Here is a 16960-nt window from a genome sequence, read left to right on the forward strand (position 1 = left end):
CTTGCGCATGCCCAGTACCTGACATTTGAAGTATCTTCTCAGGGGTGTTTGAACAGGAAGGCGGACATATTGGCGAGACTGTTGGAGAAAATCGGGCATCGTCTGCGATTGTTTTCTGAAAAGTAACACACATCAAACCCAATCTGTCTGTATTCCATCTGAGGGATAAAGCAGTTCGGACGGGGAGGCAATCGAGGCTCAGTGACAGCGCACGCAACGCTACGGATGGAGTGCCTTTAAACGTTGTAACGACTCCGTCTTTACACTCATCGAAATTTGGAAGAAGCAGAAGTTTTTTTTCCCACCACTTCTACTTTTGAGCTGTCAGATTGGTTTGTCATTTTCTGCAGGGGCCTGGCATAGATATGGGAACGGCACAGGACTAGCTTTCCAACAAATCGTGCTTTTTTTCAGACAGACGGTGCATTCACGTTTTAACTGCCTTTTGTTTGGATGCACCAACATTTTAAGCCCTTATCCTCAGCGGCATCCCACGGAGGCTGACTAATCTGTCGCCGCATTTATCTTTGCCACTAAAGTTGTTTGCCACTCGTACCGGGGACACATACTTCAAATCCGAAAATGTGGCTTTTGCATGTTCAATGCAACCTTAAAGCGTGTGGAAGCTCCAGGAGAACGATGTGTTTTCTTTGAAGTGCGGCGGAAAGTTCAGAAGAAGAAAGGGACATTTGGCTAGCTAGCTAGCTATCGCTAGCTGCTAAAGCTAGCTAGCCACTCGCCATTGGGCTGTTTTTGTTCATAACTCAACGTCGGGAATGAGTTTTGCAGCAAAAATGTCTGCTGGGGATACGATGGAGGCTCGATTTGAAAAGATCGATGCCATGTTGAAAGACCCAAAGTCAGAAATAAACACGGATTGTCTGCTGGTAAGTTTGTAGCATAGTAGCGGGCTAAAGTGGCTAACGTAGCGATTCAGCCAATTTCGGGGTCAGTGTAGTCCTTGGAACAGAAATTCTTTCCGAGACCAGCACACTTCATCTTGTCACTGAAGAATTGCTGACACAGAATATACAGACATTTAGTTAGCTGGAACACCTGTGCACTGGCATGTAAAAACTAGGGGTATTAATTTTAACACCTCCAGATACTTTACAAAATCGAAGGCAAAAACGCACACTATAATAGGGTGGAAATAACAATCTTTAACTGCGGTATTCTGCTAGTTTAAAATAAAAATAACGAATAATTGTAACGTAATGACTAATAAGCTGGACAGATGGCACAGAGACACACACTTCGTTACAATATTTTTGTTTTAGGCAAGTTAAAACCCATCAACTAGTGAGTTTCCTGCCTTGCGCTGCAAACCGATTGTGATATATATATTTTTGGTCACCAGTGTGCAGCTTAGAGCATTTAAAAGGTGACCAGTTAGATGTGTTGTTTGTTTCAGCTTCATATAAAGTGATAGGCCCTCTTCAAGCCTGTTCTAACCTGCAGAGCTTCAGCTGCATCAGTACACCTGTTGGCTAGAGTTTTTCCTGGCTGCTTCCTGCCTGTGGATGACAACTCACGAAATGACTCCTATCTTAAAAGAAAGGCGGCTGTTGCCACGTGCTTCAGCCTGGAGCAACACCTTTATTGGTTTTTATTACGTGCAGCAGTCCCAGAAACTGACTCATCGTGGAGGGGATGTTGTTACGTCGAGGGTGTGTTGATATGAGGAGCGTTTCAGGTTCAGTGACAGCCGTGCTGCGTGTTTTCGCACGGATTTGCGTCTTTGTGACTAAAGGGAGCGGTTGTGCTCAGATGTTTGTTGTGGTAGAATCAAAATGAGTGTAGGTAATCGGCTGGGGGGACGGATGGACTTGCCTTGAATTTCCAGTTACTGACTTAAAACCTATGTTTTGGGTTTTCGTGTCTGACCTACTTTTTCGCCTTGGGCACACCACTGAAGTGGCAAGAAATAAACAGTTCCCATATTATTATGTATATCCTAATAGTTCTTGAGGCTACGTGGCTCTTTGATTGATTCCTCTTGACTTTATGATATAGGAGTGGACTAATTTCCTAAACAAATGAAGTAAGGAAAGCCCTATAGGAAAAGGGGCTTGTCCCAAAACCCCACCCACACATCCCAGAGTGTTTGTGTTCAGGGTGCTACAGATAGTGGTCTTTAGTTAAGAAAAATTGCTTAGCACTGACCTCCCATTGTGTTGCAGAAAAGGGGCTCTTAAACTCACCTAGAGGTGCACATGCTCTGCATTTCTAATGGCAAAAAGCTGTGGGGACTGTTCCCACTGGCAGCCTCACACACAAGGGTGTTGTTCGTTTTTTTTTCTCTTTTTTTTTTTTTTTTTTTTTTTTCTTCCCCTCTCTGCAATCGCCCCTGATCAATGAATGGAGGCCTTTTGCTGAGGCGCTCTCTGCCACCATGCAACTCCACCCACAGCTTAATAAAATTCCATGCTAATCAAATAACCTCTTGTCTTTGACTGGCCTGGAGTTCCCTGTGTGTCCCAGAGCCATTCTGCATGTCTGGAGAGTTGAGCCCAAGCAGGCAGCTCTGAGGTAGCTGGGTGTGGGCTCTGCTCTCTACCCATAAACCAAAATTATGTGGACTGAAGACTCATGTTTCTGAGGGCTGTGAATCAGGACATTTAACGCATGAAGCAGCCAACATGCTTGGCTATGAGTAATAGGCTCCATCAGAATGCACAATGCAAGCCTTTTACTGGCTGTGTTTCTGTACCTGGCATAGCACTCTGAAGTATAGGACCGTTGGGATTACACTTTTCCCTTATAGGAGCTTGGCCTGTGATATGTGTGATGGTGACATTTGGCCTGTACCTTAGTGCTCAGCTCTGGGCTTGCATAACCATTCACTGTTCTCCAGTCCTGCTGCCCTTATCTTCACCCGCTAAATAAATCCTGCTCAGAGTGAAGAGAGCCTTATCTAGATGGGCAGCCCCCTCCCCAATCATTGTGCTCTACATTGGCTTCTACAGAGCCAATCTGAACGGACAGAATTCCTGACATTGTGATGTGAAAGCTCAGTTGCCATTAAAGGTCTAAGCATTGTTAATATATTTTATTCTTCTGTCAACCAGCAATGATCGAAGTCTTTAGAAAAATGAAAATTGGTTGTGTATTTGTCAAAGTACTGAAAAATGTCCCAGGTACCCTTGCACTTGGCGCTAGAGTATTAAAGTGGAGTCTGTTTATCATCTAGTGCATTATAATAAATGAATCGATGTGTTAGGACTCGCTGTGAGCGATAATTGAGGTGCACTACATAAAGGCTTCCTGCCATCATCTTTGTTCTTCCTTTGACACTTGGACTACGTCAGCGCCTCTGTGTTTGATCCCTCTTTCATCTGTTATTTGGGCTTTAAATCTGTAATAAGAGTAATTACAGGAAACGGCAAGGCCAATAAACCAGATTCATACGATGGCGACTGTGCGAGTACTGCACGTCAGGGTGGATGCTCTGACTTTGATTTAGAGTGTGAGCTAAAATCAGAAATGCTGCATATATTTCAGTTCGTGTAGGAGATGGCAATAGATAAATTAGCTTTGTGGTGAGATTCCTATACATTTAGATGAGTATGAGACAGAGATTTATTTTGTTGAAATCACATTTGGAGGTCAACATCAGCCAGTTTTTTCTACTTAGTTTAGATTTAGTCTTAAAACATCAGAACTGAGTGAGTGATTCTTATGCCTTATAATGAAATGATAAAGAAACTTTGCTATAAAAACAGCTGGTGTGAAAACTTGTATTTATTGTTTAAGTCCAATTCGGACTAAGGTCTAATGCTGGATATAGCCCAATTAAGGGAAACTATCATACAATAAAACAAGGCCTCATAGAAGCTTACCTTGAAAAACAGTTGTTCTGAGCGTCTAGCATAAACATGTTTGTGGCCTGCGTTCTGATTTCCTTGCATGGTTGAGTTGCCAAGGCCCAACTTTTGAAAAACAGCCAGTGAATCCTTGTCCTGCCTTCACGACCTTTGCCTTTAATGGACCTGCCCTGCCTCTTAAGGTGTTGTCTTGCACTGATAATGTAGCAAAATTCACTGTCGTTCTAGATTTACCAGAGATTTTTTGACAGGAGGACATAATACTCACCCTTTTGTGGTGTTCTCAGTTAGCATATAGGCCTGTGTAAGGGGTATATGACAAGGCAAGATTTTCCAGGCCATTGTTATCAGGATATACCAGTCCTCTAAGCTACTTCTGTTTTGTGTTAGTCAACCAAAACAAACTGCACTGCGTAATGACCTTTCATTCTAAACCACAGCATCACATGTGCCATTTATCTGTTGAACATTTGTTAATTGTGACAAATATATACTATGAACAAAATCAGTCTTTTCACCATAAGGGCGACACTGGTGAATGCAGGAACCTTGAATGCACCACCGGTTGTTTTTGCATCTGCTCTTTCTCACAGCTGCATCCCCTGCAGGGCTAATGTAACTCTGACAAAAAGTACTGCAGTGGCCGTATTTTTATGGGGGCAATTAGGGCTGGGCCATATTATACCGTTCACGGTAATACCGGTATAATGTTAGGCAACGATAGGAAAATGAAATATCGCGATAGAATGGGAGTAAAACGCGCATGCGCAGTGCCTTTGTTTTCATACGCACATGGCCGATTGTTGAGTGAAACAGATGAACCAGAATTGGTTTGTAAAAATGGTGCAACTTCAGTGATGTGGAACTGGTTTGGTGTTTGTCCGTCAGATACACAACAAAGCACATTTTTTTGCAGAACATGCAAGCGGCCGTTGTTATTGTCATATTTGTCGGACTAAGATGCTCTTAAATCTGGGAGTAATCTGGGTCCTAAACTCCGTATGCTTCAGGTCAAACAACACTGCAGCATCACTTAGAGTTAAAAACTGTCTAAATTCTTTCATCTTTAATAAAACGATCAGCATTGCTGCTTTACCAGGTGTAACTATAAAGTTTAACTTCCAGGCATCCATGAAAACAAAAGTTATTACATTTAACGGAGTTAGAAGTTAGCAGGAAGCTAGCGGAAGTTAGCTCGCTAGTTTCGCTAGTTACCTAAGCATGATATAGCATGTTCTGACGGAGAGATTTCTGAAAAAAATCAAACGTACAGCTCTGCTATCACTTCCAACATAAATGAAGACAGGAAACTAAACAGCAGTGACGTTTGTAGGGTTACTGAAGTTGGGCTAGCTGGTATATAATGATGTGCTACGTGATCGCTAGCGACACAGCTATGTTAGCATAACATAAACAGTGAAGCTGGAGGACGAACACTAACACTTTTCCACTTATAAAAGTTAACGTGAAGGTTCTTCATGGTTAGAGACAAATGCAATCGCATGGCAGGATGCTGTAAACGGACCAAACTTCAGTCAGGAGAACAACTGAGATAATCCATCCACAATACGAGGTTAGTCATTAATATACTGCAACAACATGGGAATAGAGCAGCTGCCAGAGAATTCAACATTAATGAATCAATGGTACAGAAGTGGAGGAAGCAAGAAGAATGAGTTTAATAAAGTTTGATTTATCTGACTGCTTTGTTTCGCTTAATGTGCCTTATAATCCCGTGCACCTTATGGTGCGAAAAATATGTACTGCACACTGCAGTTTAATGTTGCAAAGCACCTCTTTTTAACTTCAGTGGATATTATACATGGTTATGCTCAGGATATGTCAGCCCATTTCTACTGGAAATGCCTTTTGGTTAAACTTTCAGCAAGGAATTTGCATTTGCACTGTTACATTTTTATAAAGCTTTAATGTACATAAAAACCAGCTTCTTGTTTAAGTGAAAATAAATGGAAGGTTGTCTTTTTGCGCTAGTAATGTTGTGGAGTTGTATTTTGTCTCGCATCAATTATATCGTCGGTTATATCGTTATCGCAAATTTTCAAATATATATCGTGATAAATATTTTTGGCCATATCGCCCTGCTCTAGGGGCAATCACCTACAGCACTCATTTAAGTTTGATTTGTCCATTGCTCCCCGGAAGTAACAAAGGTATTTACCCATATGGAAAAGATATATATAAATCTTATAAAGTTTGTATCTGTCTTGTGTGAAACTTGTATGAAAAGCATACAAGAGTGAAAACAGATATAAGATCCCTTGAAAAATTATATAATGAAACTTGTATGTTTTGGATACTTAGTAAAACAATATATGAAAGTAATGAGAAATTGGCCACTTTCATGAGTAAATCATGTAAGCCTTATATGATTTACTCATGAAAGTGGCCACTTTCATGAGTAAACCATATAAGTTTTTACTATATCTTTTCCATATGGGTAAGTAAGGTATGTAATACTTTGGAAGATGCACACGAAATGTGTGGGCTCTGTTGATTTGTTTTGAATTTAAAACAAAGCAACACCCGTCTGGAGCTTTTTTGATAATGAACTGTATCGTCTTGATTTGGAAAACATTTGTGGTGAAGGTTACGGTCAGCATTTCATCTACCCCTATTGTCAGAAGGTTCAGGGCTGTCAGTTGTAAACTGCTCTCCTCAGCTATTCAGTTATGGGAACAACAATTGACTGAGCTATTTGTAGCAGTGCTTTCCCTCAACTGACTGATTATGTGCAGGAATGCATACTAAAATGGTCCAATCTTTTAAAAATGGAACTCCTCTTTCTTTTTTTTTCTTTCTTTTTTTTGAAATGAGCCCATTCAGAATCTGTCTTGTTTACTAAGGGCTAAAATGCCCGTTGGGCGCTCCTGCGTACATAATGGTCTATATTCCCTCCTTTAATGAACTGGTCATTTGCTGGCGTGTGCCGTGCAGGCAGAGGAGCACAGTTTTGCTTGAGAATCCACCGCTCAGTCATTGGAAACCAGTGAGCGATGGCCACTGTTGGAATTACTCCATTCTACTTTCACATGAAAGCTTTTGTGACAGTAATTCTCGCTCACTGGGACCTCATAAGAAACTCAAATACCCCTGTTTTGCCACTCCTGGGCTTACTGTCACAGCCATTTATCCAGCAGAGTTGTTAGATATGCAGTCTTTCAAGGCACATGGGATTTCCTGTCAGTAGATATTATCTGCAGCCAGAGTGTGTAAGAAGTAGTCCAGACAAAGTGCTTGGCTAGAAAAACTCCAGCTAAAGTCTCAGTGGTGGTTTCTAAGTGTACTAGAGGGATCAGCGTTAACTCTCTTGGAATGTCTTTACCTGAGAGGAAGTGATGTGTTATTTCATGCTTTGAATGGCTTCACTGGTTTGTATGATCACATTCACGTTTACACGGGCACACCCCGCTGTGGAATAGGCTGTCTGCTCAGCTGCTCACATGTGGAAAGCATATTGTCTTGAAGAGGTGGCAGAAAAGGACGTGAGAAGAAGTGCTCAACTTAGGCCAGTCCACATGCCTTGTGCTGGCATGCTGAGAGGGGATGATGTGGCCGAGTCTCTCATGGAAATTTTAACTCAGACTTTAATGTCTGGAAAAGAGCTTGTGCTTGTGTGTGTGTATTTTTATCCCTTAAGGATTAAGATATAAAGGAAATAATTATCATATGTAATGTCAGCCAATGCATTGGTGTGTTCCGTATAACCATACATTTTTTTTTAATTATTTATTTTAAACATAACTATCGCATTTCATGAATAGGGCGATGAGACGGTTTTTCATATGATTAGTTAGTAATCCCAGGGATGTGTCACCCACTGGCTGAAGCAGCATCAGCAGAAACTTCAAGCTCTGGTTTGTTTTCCTTGCAATTTTTCCCAAGACTGCCACATAATAAAACATCCTGTGCACGGCTACTGCCCAGCCCCTTTCGAGTTGAGTTAATCGTTTTTGTGATTTTCCTTATAACATAGATTGCAGGCACATCTTGTTAAGTTCATAGCAGCATATAATCTCAGTAATTGTATCATTTTAATTAATAGTGTCACATTTTTGCCTTTTGGCTGAAGGCTATGATATCAACTTGGATCCTTGGTGTTAATTTATAGTGTGTGTGCACCTTTTTTCATTCAGTTTGCCTGGAAAGTGCTCATTACTGCAAAGTATTCTAAATTACTCATGATGAAAAAGTATTTCAAGTATTCCTGTACTAACAGCCTCATATTTGGTACTGTAGCCTGGAGCAGAGTTTGCAATGAAAACTGTATTGCAAATAGGAATTTAATATGCAGACACCAAACAGGCAATAGGAGCTGGTTGAAATCCACTAGGTGGTCTTTGTGTGTCTGTTGTTTGAGTTGATGATTTTCATCTGAAAGAAAACAGACTCGCATAAATGGGTTGATCCATGATGTGCTGACATGTTCAAGGGATATCTTCCAGCGGTATTTTCCAAACTCTCCATTCATGCCAGGCGTTGCAGTCATCTTGCAGTGTTTTTTTTTTTTTTTCTCCTCGGCAGCACAGCTGTGTAGGTGGAACGGTGATAATACTTTGGAAGCATTACAATCCACATTAGTTCAGAGAGCTGGCAACAAGCCCCGATAATGTAAAGCACTTCTCAGATTCTGACAGTTTTCTTTGAAATTGCCTATCATGACATGCACTGTTAAGCTACACAAGTCTGGATGCCTCTCCAATGTGCAGGAAGCTGCAACTGGCTATTGGTATTGGCTGAATATAAAAATCACTGGTGGTCCTCTTGATGCATGTTATTAAAGGTTGTGACAAAATTGTGACAAAAATGACTCCTGCTTGGCCGTCTTACATGTATGTGCAGGTGATCTGGATGCTCTGCTCTGCTGTAGTCGGCACAGTCTAACCTCTCTACGCTGCTTCCCACCCAATGCTGAATTTTGCGGTGATAATCAGTTTCCCACAGATTTATTTTCTATCTGTGGTATAAATGGTTATGTTAACGTGTGTGTTTGTGTGGTGTTGCTGAAAAGCTGAATAAGTGAATAAAAAAAAATCTGTTTAAGTTTCTATTCTGCAAATATTTATATTTCCCCAAGTTCTTCTGTCAGCGAGTTGCGTATTCCATTTCAACCCTGCCATATTGGATTAAATCCGGTGGTAGTGTGGTTGTGTATGAAGTTAAGGTAGCCCTCTAGCTTATAGTGGATCTTCAGAGCAAAACAAGTGCCACTGTCCACGCCACTATCAGAATAAAACTGAAGCAAAGGGCTCTTAACAACTTTGCTCCTATTAAAAGACAGCTCTCAACTTCTCCACTTTGACAGCTGGCCAAGAAGCCTTTTAGCTCAGCAAACAGACTAGGGCTGCAGCGATTCATCAAATAAATCGATTTATAACAAAAAATTCCTCAGTGTAAATGTTTTTGCTTCGATGCGCAGTTTAACTTTGTAGCCCTCAGCTGTCACCATGTAAGTAGTTAAACATGTAGCCGAATTTTGTCTACATACACAAAGCGTATAGCCGCTACTGAGACGGTAAACTTGAATGGAGTGAAACAAAAGTGTCTGAAACTGCAGCAATTGCCAAAATAACCTTTACGGGGAAAAAGTTGGCAGGAGTCACATGGCGAGAATCAAACCACCTCTTCAGCAAGCTCTAATGTGAAGAAAAGTGAATTTTGTAGCAAACCCCCATTTCCACCACATTTGTTTTACACAGTAAAATATCTGCAGTAAAGCTGTAGAAATTAAAATTAAAGTGTATGCAGATGAAATTTGAACTATGTCTAATATGATGTTTAAATTGCTGAGAGTAGACGGCAGTCGTCCTATAATCGATTACGAAAATAATCGGTAGCTGTAGCCCTAAAACTGCCGTTTGTTGTTGATAGGTTGTTAAAGTAGTTCAATTTTTTTCCCTTCATGGTACGTGCAAAATCATGCATACAGGAAATCACTCGTACACTGTTTTGTTGCTTTACAATTTTATTTTGACTACACTTACCTGGTTGGTCATCCTACTTCCTCTATCGCTCATGAGTGGAAGGCCATTAATTCTAGGTTCTGTTGTATATCAATGCATAAACATCCATTAGGGGTATTTAATGTTGCTAAGCTACCTTATTTATTAATAGTTTGCCAGTTGATTAAAATGCCATCTATATGGTTCCTCCTGGTATGTCTATATCAGCTTGCCCTCAGTTTCTCTCTATGAGGATAGGTGACACCACAGCAAACATGCAAATGCCGAAATTCAGACACCGATGCTCACAGCCAGTACTTTATCAAACTGACATTATTTTGTTTGTTAATCGGTTAGCTTTCACATTCTTGTTTCATGATTTTATCCTATATTGTATTTGTATTTGCCCTACCTGGCTCTGTTATTGCTCTGGTGTTTCCTTAGGATGGCTGGCTTTTCTTTGTTGCTTCCTTTATTTGTTCTCCTATTGGGCTAGCTAGCACAACATGCACCAGCTCTCTCCACTCCCTCTGCCTTTCCGTCATAGTCTTTTACAGTTGTGCTGATGATTGAAAATGAGACTCTCTATGTGACTCTGCACTTGGGATAGATTATTATTATTTTTTCTCTTTCCTCTCCTTCACTTTTTTGTTGAGAACTTGCTTGGCCACATAACTAAAATAACTCTCTGACGTGTACAGTCCTGTTGAGGAATGTTACTGTGGCTGTCCAGAGTTTTCTGCGGCAGGAAGTTATGCAAACGTGCATTGCTGAGCGCAAAGCCTTGTGATTAAGGTCCTGAAGGACTCAGTTCTTCAGCATTTTTTTTCCCAGTGTAAGCTGGCTGGATACTATATGGCTCAAAGGGCGTCTTTCTTTTCCCCCTCCCAGCCTCTTCTGTAAATACTCTCTCCTGAATGTTGACTTCTGAAGGTTTCTAAACTGAGCAGAAGAGCTTCCAAAGTATTAATTTTCCAGTGTTCTGTCCTGGTAAATTTTGAAGTTGTTTTTCTTCTTCCTAACAACAATTCTACACCTTTTACTTTTTCCTTTTCCCCTCCCACCTGCGTTTTCCTTGTACCGCCCATCCTGCAGGGCACTTGCTTGTTTTATGTCTGTCCTCCACTGTTGAGCAGAAACAGCAGAGTGACTTAAGAGGATTCCCAAGCTGCTGATTCACCATGTGTCATCATTGCTTTGCTCAGAGAAACACAAAGACACTGCTGGAATGACAAGATTTCATGCTATGATGGAAAGTTCAGAGATGATTTGGCCAATAAATACATTTTATTGCATATTTTAATTGTAGCTCTTACCAGCTTTATAGTGGAACATGTACCTCTGACCTTTTTAAAGGAAAGCATATGTAGGTTAGCTCACCCCTTGAAAACATCTGGCTCACACCTGCGCGAGGGACTTCATAACAGTTGACGTACATTCGAGGGTTTGTGTGCCCGTGTTTTTTCAGCCATTCTGGATTAGATTAAACCCTGCCAGTGGCACTTGTGCTGTAGCCTAGCCGAAGGCAAGACTGTTTCTCTCCATGTTTATAGTTCTTGAAATCACAAAAATTGTACTGTAAACAAAATGGCAACAAATACTTTATGTCTGTTTATTTTATTTGCTTTCAATCATTGATCCAAGTCGTACCCTAGCAGAGAATATGGTAATCAAGTTATGACTCCGTGGAGGGCCAGGAACATCGCTGTAATGCCTATGATAGGGAAGTGTGCAGTCGTCATTACTTACCATATATTTCTTAGGTTCTTTTGACATGCTGCTTATACAAACTTGTGATGTCAGTTTGGAATAATATACTTTTTGCTTGAAAAGACAAAAGCTAAAAAAAAGTCATTGCATTCATTTATAGATGGCAAAAATTGTATTGACCAAAGATAATGTTTTTGAATGCACTATGTTGGTGCTAAACATTATGGATGCAAAATTCTCGTCTGATTCCAATTCTGATGTTTAAAGTTGCAATTTGGTAGAGAGCTCCCTGTGTCTTCACATTTGAGGCTGGAACAGAAAAGCTCTCGGCCATTGGTTGATGTCATAACATGTGCAGTTACTGGCCGATAACCTGGTGCATCCCCGTCATAAGTGTCATGCAATATGCAAGCCATGCTTTTTAAAACTTTTTTTTTTTTTTTAAATTTGTTTTGTTTTTCAACAAAATGCTGAAGTGCTCCCCAACAGTAACATGATCCAGACTGGAAGCCAACTGCCAGTGTTATGCAGACATTTTTGCACAGAGCGGTTTCACAGTTCGCTTTTCTCATGCCGTGTGAGATGACCGATCTGTGACGTTGTAGCAGTCTTTTAATTTTGCTTTCATGCATGGTCACCCTTCTGCTTTTCTTCCAGGATGGCTTGGATGCACTGGTATATGACCTTGACTTCCCTGCCCTGAGGAAAAACAAGAGTATTGACAACTTTTTGAATAGATGTAAGTACACTGCATCAAGCTTTCCCCCTTATGAGAGCTCCCTGTGTCTTTCTCATTAACTATTTGTGTTCACAGTTATGTATGGGTATAAGCCTAGACTCAGGGAGGGGGGAGGAGCAGTTTTTTGGGTCACGGCGTGTATGTGGGCTTGGACACAATAGGTGTCTGCTGTTTAGTGTCCCCAACAAAGGGGCTTTCATAAATGGTTGGTGACCCGCCTGATGTCTGTCAAGGCTGGCTTCTCTTTTTCACTGTGTCCCCAGAATGGGGAAGCTGCTATAAATGTGATGAAAAAAAATCTATAAGTCAAAGGTTTCTCGCTTTCCTTAATGTATCTGGTCAAACTGCTCAATTTCCAGCACTTAATATATGGGACAATGGTGAGTTATAGCGTGTACCCCAGAATTTGCGCTCAAATCTGTACTCATACTGTATTGATCATGTGGTGGTTTTTATGGGATCTCAAGTGTCCATCTTAATGCATCAGAAATGCATGAGATACTGCTAAGATTGTGCAGGATATTAATGTCATGGTGCATGTTGTAACTTTTTGTGCATTCTTAACAGGTTTTTTTTTTTTAAGTTTTGAGGACAACTAGAATATAACAGGTCATATTTGAATATCAAGTGACCTACTGTAAACCCCTAGGCAAAAACTGCCATTAGGCATCTTCTCAATTACTCTTGGTTCTGTATTTTCGTGAAAGGCATTGATGGATATGGAATAATGGCGCTATATACCAAGACAGTGATCTTCAGTAGCATGACTTGCCTGAAGCACTTCTAGCTCTAAATCCCCAGCCATGCATTGTGGTTTGCACCACAATCAAATAAGCTGTTTGCTCTACTGTATGTATGCCAAGACCTACTGACATTAATCCATCACCCGGCCTCGTGAGCAGATATACTCACATGGTATATTATCTATAACAGTAACTGGAGTTCCTATTTGTTGCATTTCTAAACATGTTTTTTTTATGTCTTCAGGGTTGCCTGGGATTTTTCAAGTAGGGATCATGATCCCAGGAACTCATGCGTGGTGGAAATGACTCACAAATGTTCTTATTCTAATAGCTTAGTACTTTCTTTTTATTTTTAGATCACTTGAACTTGGATGCCCCCCCGCACCCCGCTTTTCCATGCATTCCCGTGCTAGTTGTGAGTCATGTGAATTGAAAATTATCCCACTAGTACTGCTTTGACCAAATTTGGCTGAACAGTGGATACTGACTCCCCAAGGGGAGCTAGAATTATTACATCAGGGAAAGGCCAACTCTCAGTAAGCAACAAACTTTCCCTAAACGGCGTCACTCAGCTGTGCAGTTGCAGTACGCTGTCAACTTGTTCTGCTTTGCTTGCCAACAATGTGGATGTCCTATGAAAGTAACCCCTGAGATTGCATAAACAGGGAGGCTGTGATCCCTCAGTGATGGAGATACACCTTCTCTCAAAGGTCAACACCATAACAAGAGCTTTGTGCATTTCTCCTGGTAACTTTGCATGTTTGTTTTTTTTCTTCCCCCCCCAGACAAAGAGACGATTAGTAACATTCGTGATCTGCGAATGAAAGCGGAGGACTATGAGGTGGTTAAAGTTATTGGGAGGGGTGCATTTGGAGAGGTGCAGTTGGTAAGAGTGCCATTCTGTCTTTTTATTTCTTTATTTCTTTGAATAGCACAGTAGCTATAAATGTAGCACATTGATGAATAAGTCTGACTTGATTGCTGCCTCATTATCGTTTTTCAGGTAAGACATAAAGCGACAAGCAAAGTATATGCCATGAAGCTGCTGAGTAAGTTTGAGATGATCAAGAGGTCAGACTCTGCTTTCTTCTGGGAGGAGAGGGACATCATGGCCTTTGCCAATAGTTCATGGGTCGTTCAGGTATGATGGGACAGAGGAGTGTCTAAACATGCAGTTATTAGTCAGACATTGTTCAGACCACATAAATCCAGCCTCATTCATGTGTCTGACATAAATTGTTGGGATACTTTTGAATCCTTTTCCTAATTGTTTGAATTCTGTCCTTCTACAGCTCTTTTTTGCATTCCAAGATGACCGCTACCTCTACATGGTGATGGAGTACATGCCTGGTGGTGATTTGGTAAACTTGATGAGCAACTATGACGTCCCAGAGAAGTGGGCTCGCTTTTACACAGCCGAGGTAGTCCTGGCCCTGGATGGAATCCACTCTATGGGCTTCATTCACAGGTGACAGTACAACATTTGTATTTTTCTCTGTTTGTGGTGTTCATATATGTTGAAAAAGAAGCTATTTTCGTTATTTAAAAAGACTTATTAACGTTACATCGTCATTTCTAGTTCTGTTTTTTTTTTTCCCCACAAGGCATTTTTCCCCGTTGTAATTGTGTGAGATTTGTAGCGGGATCAAAGAGGTTTGGTGGCAACCTGTGATCTAAGGAAGCATTGTAATAAGCAGGAAGTAACGTTGCTAGGTGCTATCGGTTTTAAGAGACTTCACAACTGCTTCTCAGAACTTTGGAAAAAAAAAAACCAAAACATTTTTCCACACTGTCAGCTTCATTTTTCTTTCTAATATGTAAAAGATTGCTAAAGATAAGTTGGGTAGACATGCACTGTTTTTTTTTTTTTTTGCTTGTTTTTTTTTTCTCATGGCATCCAGTGCAACAAACATGTTTGCCAATGTGTGAAATGGCGTGGGCCAGAGGGAGCTTTATATAGTCAATAGCAGAGCAACAAGTATGGCATGCATCTGAACATCAAATTGTTTCTCCACACAACAGCCCTGAAGCACTTTGAGTTCATAACATTACTGGGTACAGTGGTGGAATTTTTTTCCATCAGTTTTCTTCTAATTGGAGTAAAGCATTTTTTAGATGGATATATCCTTTATTAATCCTTTTGCAGGAAATCACATTTCCACGGCAGCTTTAACCCAAACATTACACAACACATCCCAAACAGCAAAACAATGTTAATTTCTAATAAAGTTAACGTTATTGTGCATTAAATGGTCTTATAACAGCTTGTATAAAGGATTTCCTGACGCGCTCAGATTTGCACGATGTGCAGAGAAACATGAACACTATTCTCATTAACAGCTGCCCACATACCTCATGCCATCTGATCTGTCGCTGCTACAGCGTTCAGACAGATCTGACTGTGTTGTTTTTTGTTTTGTTTCTCTAACCTTAACGCTAATGCCCATGCATCGGCTCAGCATGAGAACGCTGCTGAAGCCTTTGAATGTTTTGGATGAGTTTAGTTTCCTTGTGATGCGTGTGTTTGATTTGGATGTTTTTATTGGCGTCGTGCTTGAACTGATGTCTAACGATGTTTTTGTTTCCTCAGAGATGTCAAGCCTGATAACATGTTGCTTGACAAAGCAGGCCACTTAAAGCTCGCAGACTTTGGGACCTGCATGAAAATGAACAAGGTATCAGATTCACTTTCTTTCAACACAGCCATATTGTCAGATGATGTTGATAAGATTATTTTAAAAATTTCTGTGTCTCAAGTTAATGCTGCTCAGTTATAGTGAGAATCCCAGTCATGATTATTCTGGTCTGTATTTTAATCTTGATTATTGAGCAATATTAGACATTATCTTAACAACGAGTATGGAGTTACTGAACTTTAAGAATGTGTCCTTGTATAAGGAAAAATGAGGTGGAGGTGTCGAGGTGGTTTTTTTGGGGACCAGTTCTGAATTTATTGACAGATCTTTAGCTCAGCTCAGCACCTGTTGATTAATTGTTTACTTAGAGAGAGGGGAAAATTCTAACTCGGAAAGCTGGGAGGCGGTTTTGTTGCCAGAAAGATGTGAATAATGCTTTAGATTATTTGCAGCTCATACTCGACACCTCAACATTTTTATAAAAATCTCATAAATCTACTTTAAGAGTTTTACTTCAAGATAGATCTCGAGGAGTTAAAGATTAATAGCTGAGTTTAAGTGTCTGGACATAGCTGGCATATAAATAACACTGCAAGAAGAGTATTTGTATTATTATCATAGTTTTATTTTGATCTAATTGTTGAAAGCCAAAATTGTAATTTAGGTTAAAATCTGATAAATCACTTAGTCGTTGTTTTCATCCACTTTTATAGAATTAAATAAACAACAACATTAATAATAGTAATTACTGGGATGGCAGGTTGGCTGTAGCTCAGTAGAGCTGGTCATTTATTGATTGGAAGGTTGGTGGTTTGATTCCTGGCTCTCCAGTCTGCATGCCAAATATCTTTAGGCAAGATGCTAACCCCATATTGCTCTCTGACGCATCTATCGGAGTATGAGTCTGTGTGAATATTAGCTAGAAAGTACTTAAGCATAGACAAAAGTGCTTAAGTGCTTATATGAATGGGTGAATTAGGCATCTTGTGTAAAGTGCTTTGAGTGCTCTGGCAAAGTGAAAAGGTGCTATATAAGAATGAGTCTATTTACCATATCCCTGTAATAATGATAATTTTTTTGAAGTAAAGTGTTGGAGTTGTTAATGTTTATGATGCTCGTGCTCTTCAGGACGGTATGGTACGATGTGACACAGCAGTGGGAACTCCAGACTACATTTCACCTGAGGTACTGAAATCCCAAGGAGGAGATGGCTATTATGGCAGAGAGTGCGACTGGTGGTCAGTGGGAGTGTTTCTGTACGAAATGTTAGTTGGTGAGTATTTGCATTGAAAGATGACTTATTTTACATATTTAGAGCCAGACATATTACTTACCTGTTGCTCTC

At 40.4% G+C, this 16960-nt stretch overlaps 1 protein-coding gene across 2 annotated transcripts in view; it reads left to right on the plus strand.

Moving 5' to 3' along the window:
- The window catches only part of rock1 (Rho-associated, coiled-coil containing protein kinase 1), a 34176-nt gene continuing 17216 nt past the window's right edge, over positions 1 to 16960 (plus strand). For both annotated transcript variants that reach the window (XM_026150799.1, XM_026150798.1), the window contains exons 1-7: positions 1 to 887; positions 12155 to 12236; positions 13765 to 13865; positions 13983 to 14120; positions 14272 to 14447; positions 15570 to 15654; positions 16744 to 16888. In XM_026150799.1, the coding sequence (XP_026006584.1) occupies positions 777 to 887; positions 12155 to 12236; positions 13765 to 13865; positions 13983 to 14120; positions 14272 to 14447; positions 15570 to 15654; positions 16744 to 16888 (838 nt within the window). In that variant the 5' untranslated portion in view covers positions 1 to 776. The remainder of the gene's footprint in view (positions 888 to 12154; positions 12237 to 13764; positions 13866 to 13982; positions 14121 to 14271; positions 14448 to 15569; positions 15655 to 16743; positions 16889 to 16960) is intronic.

This window comes from Astatotilapia calliptera, chromosome 18 (genome assembly GCF_900246225.1).
Source record: "Astatotilapia calliptera chromosome 18, fAstCal1.2, whole genome shotgun sequence".
In the NCBI taxonomy this organism is placed as follows: domain Eukaryota; kingdom Metazoa; phylum Chordata; class Actinopteri; order Cichliformes; family Cichlidae; genus Astatotilapia; species Astatotilapia calliptera.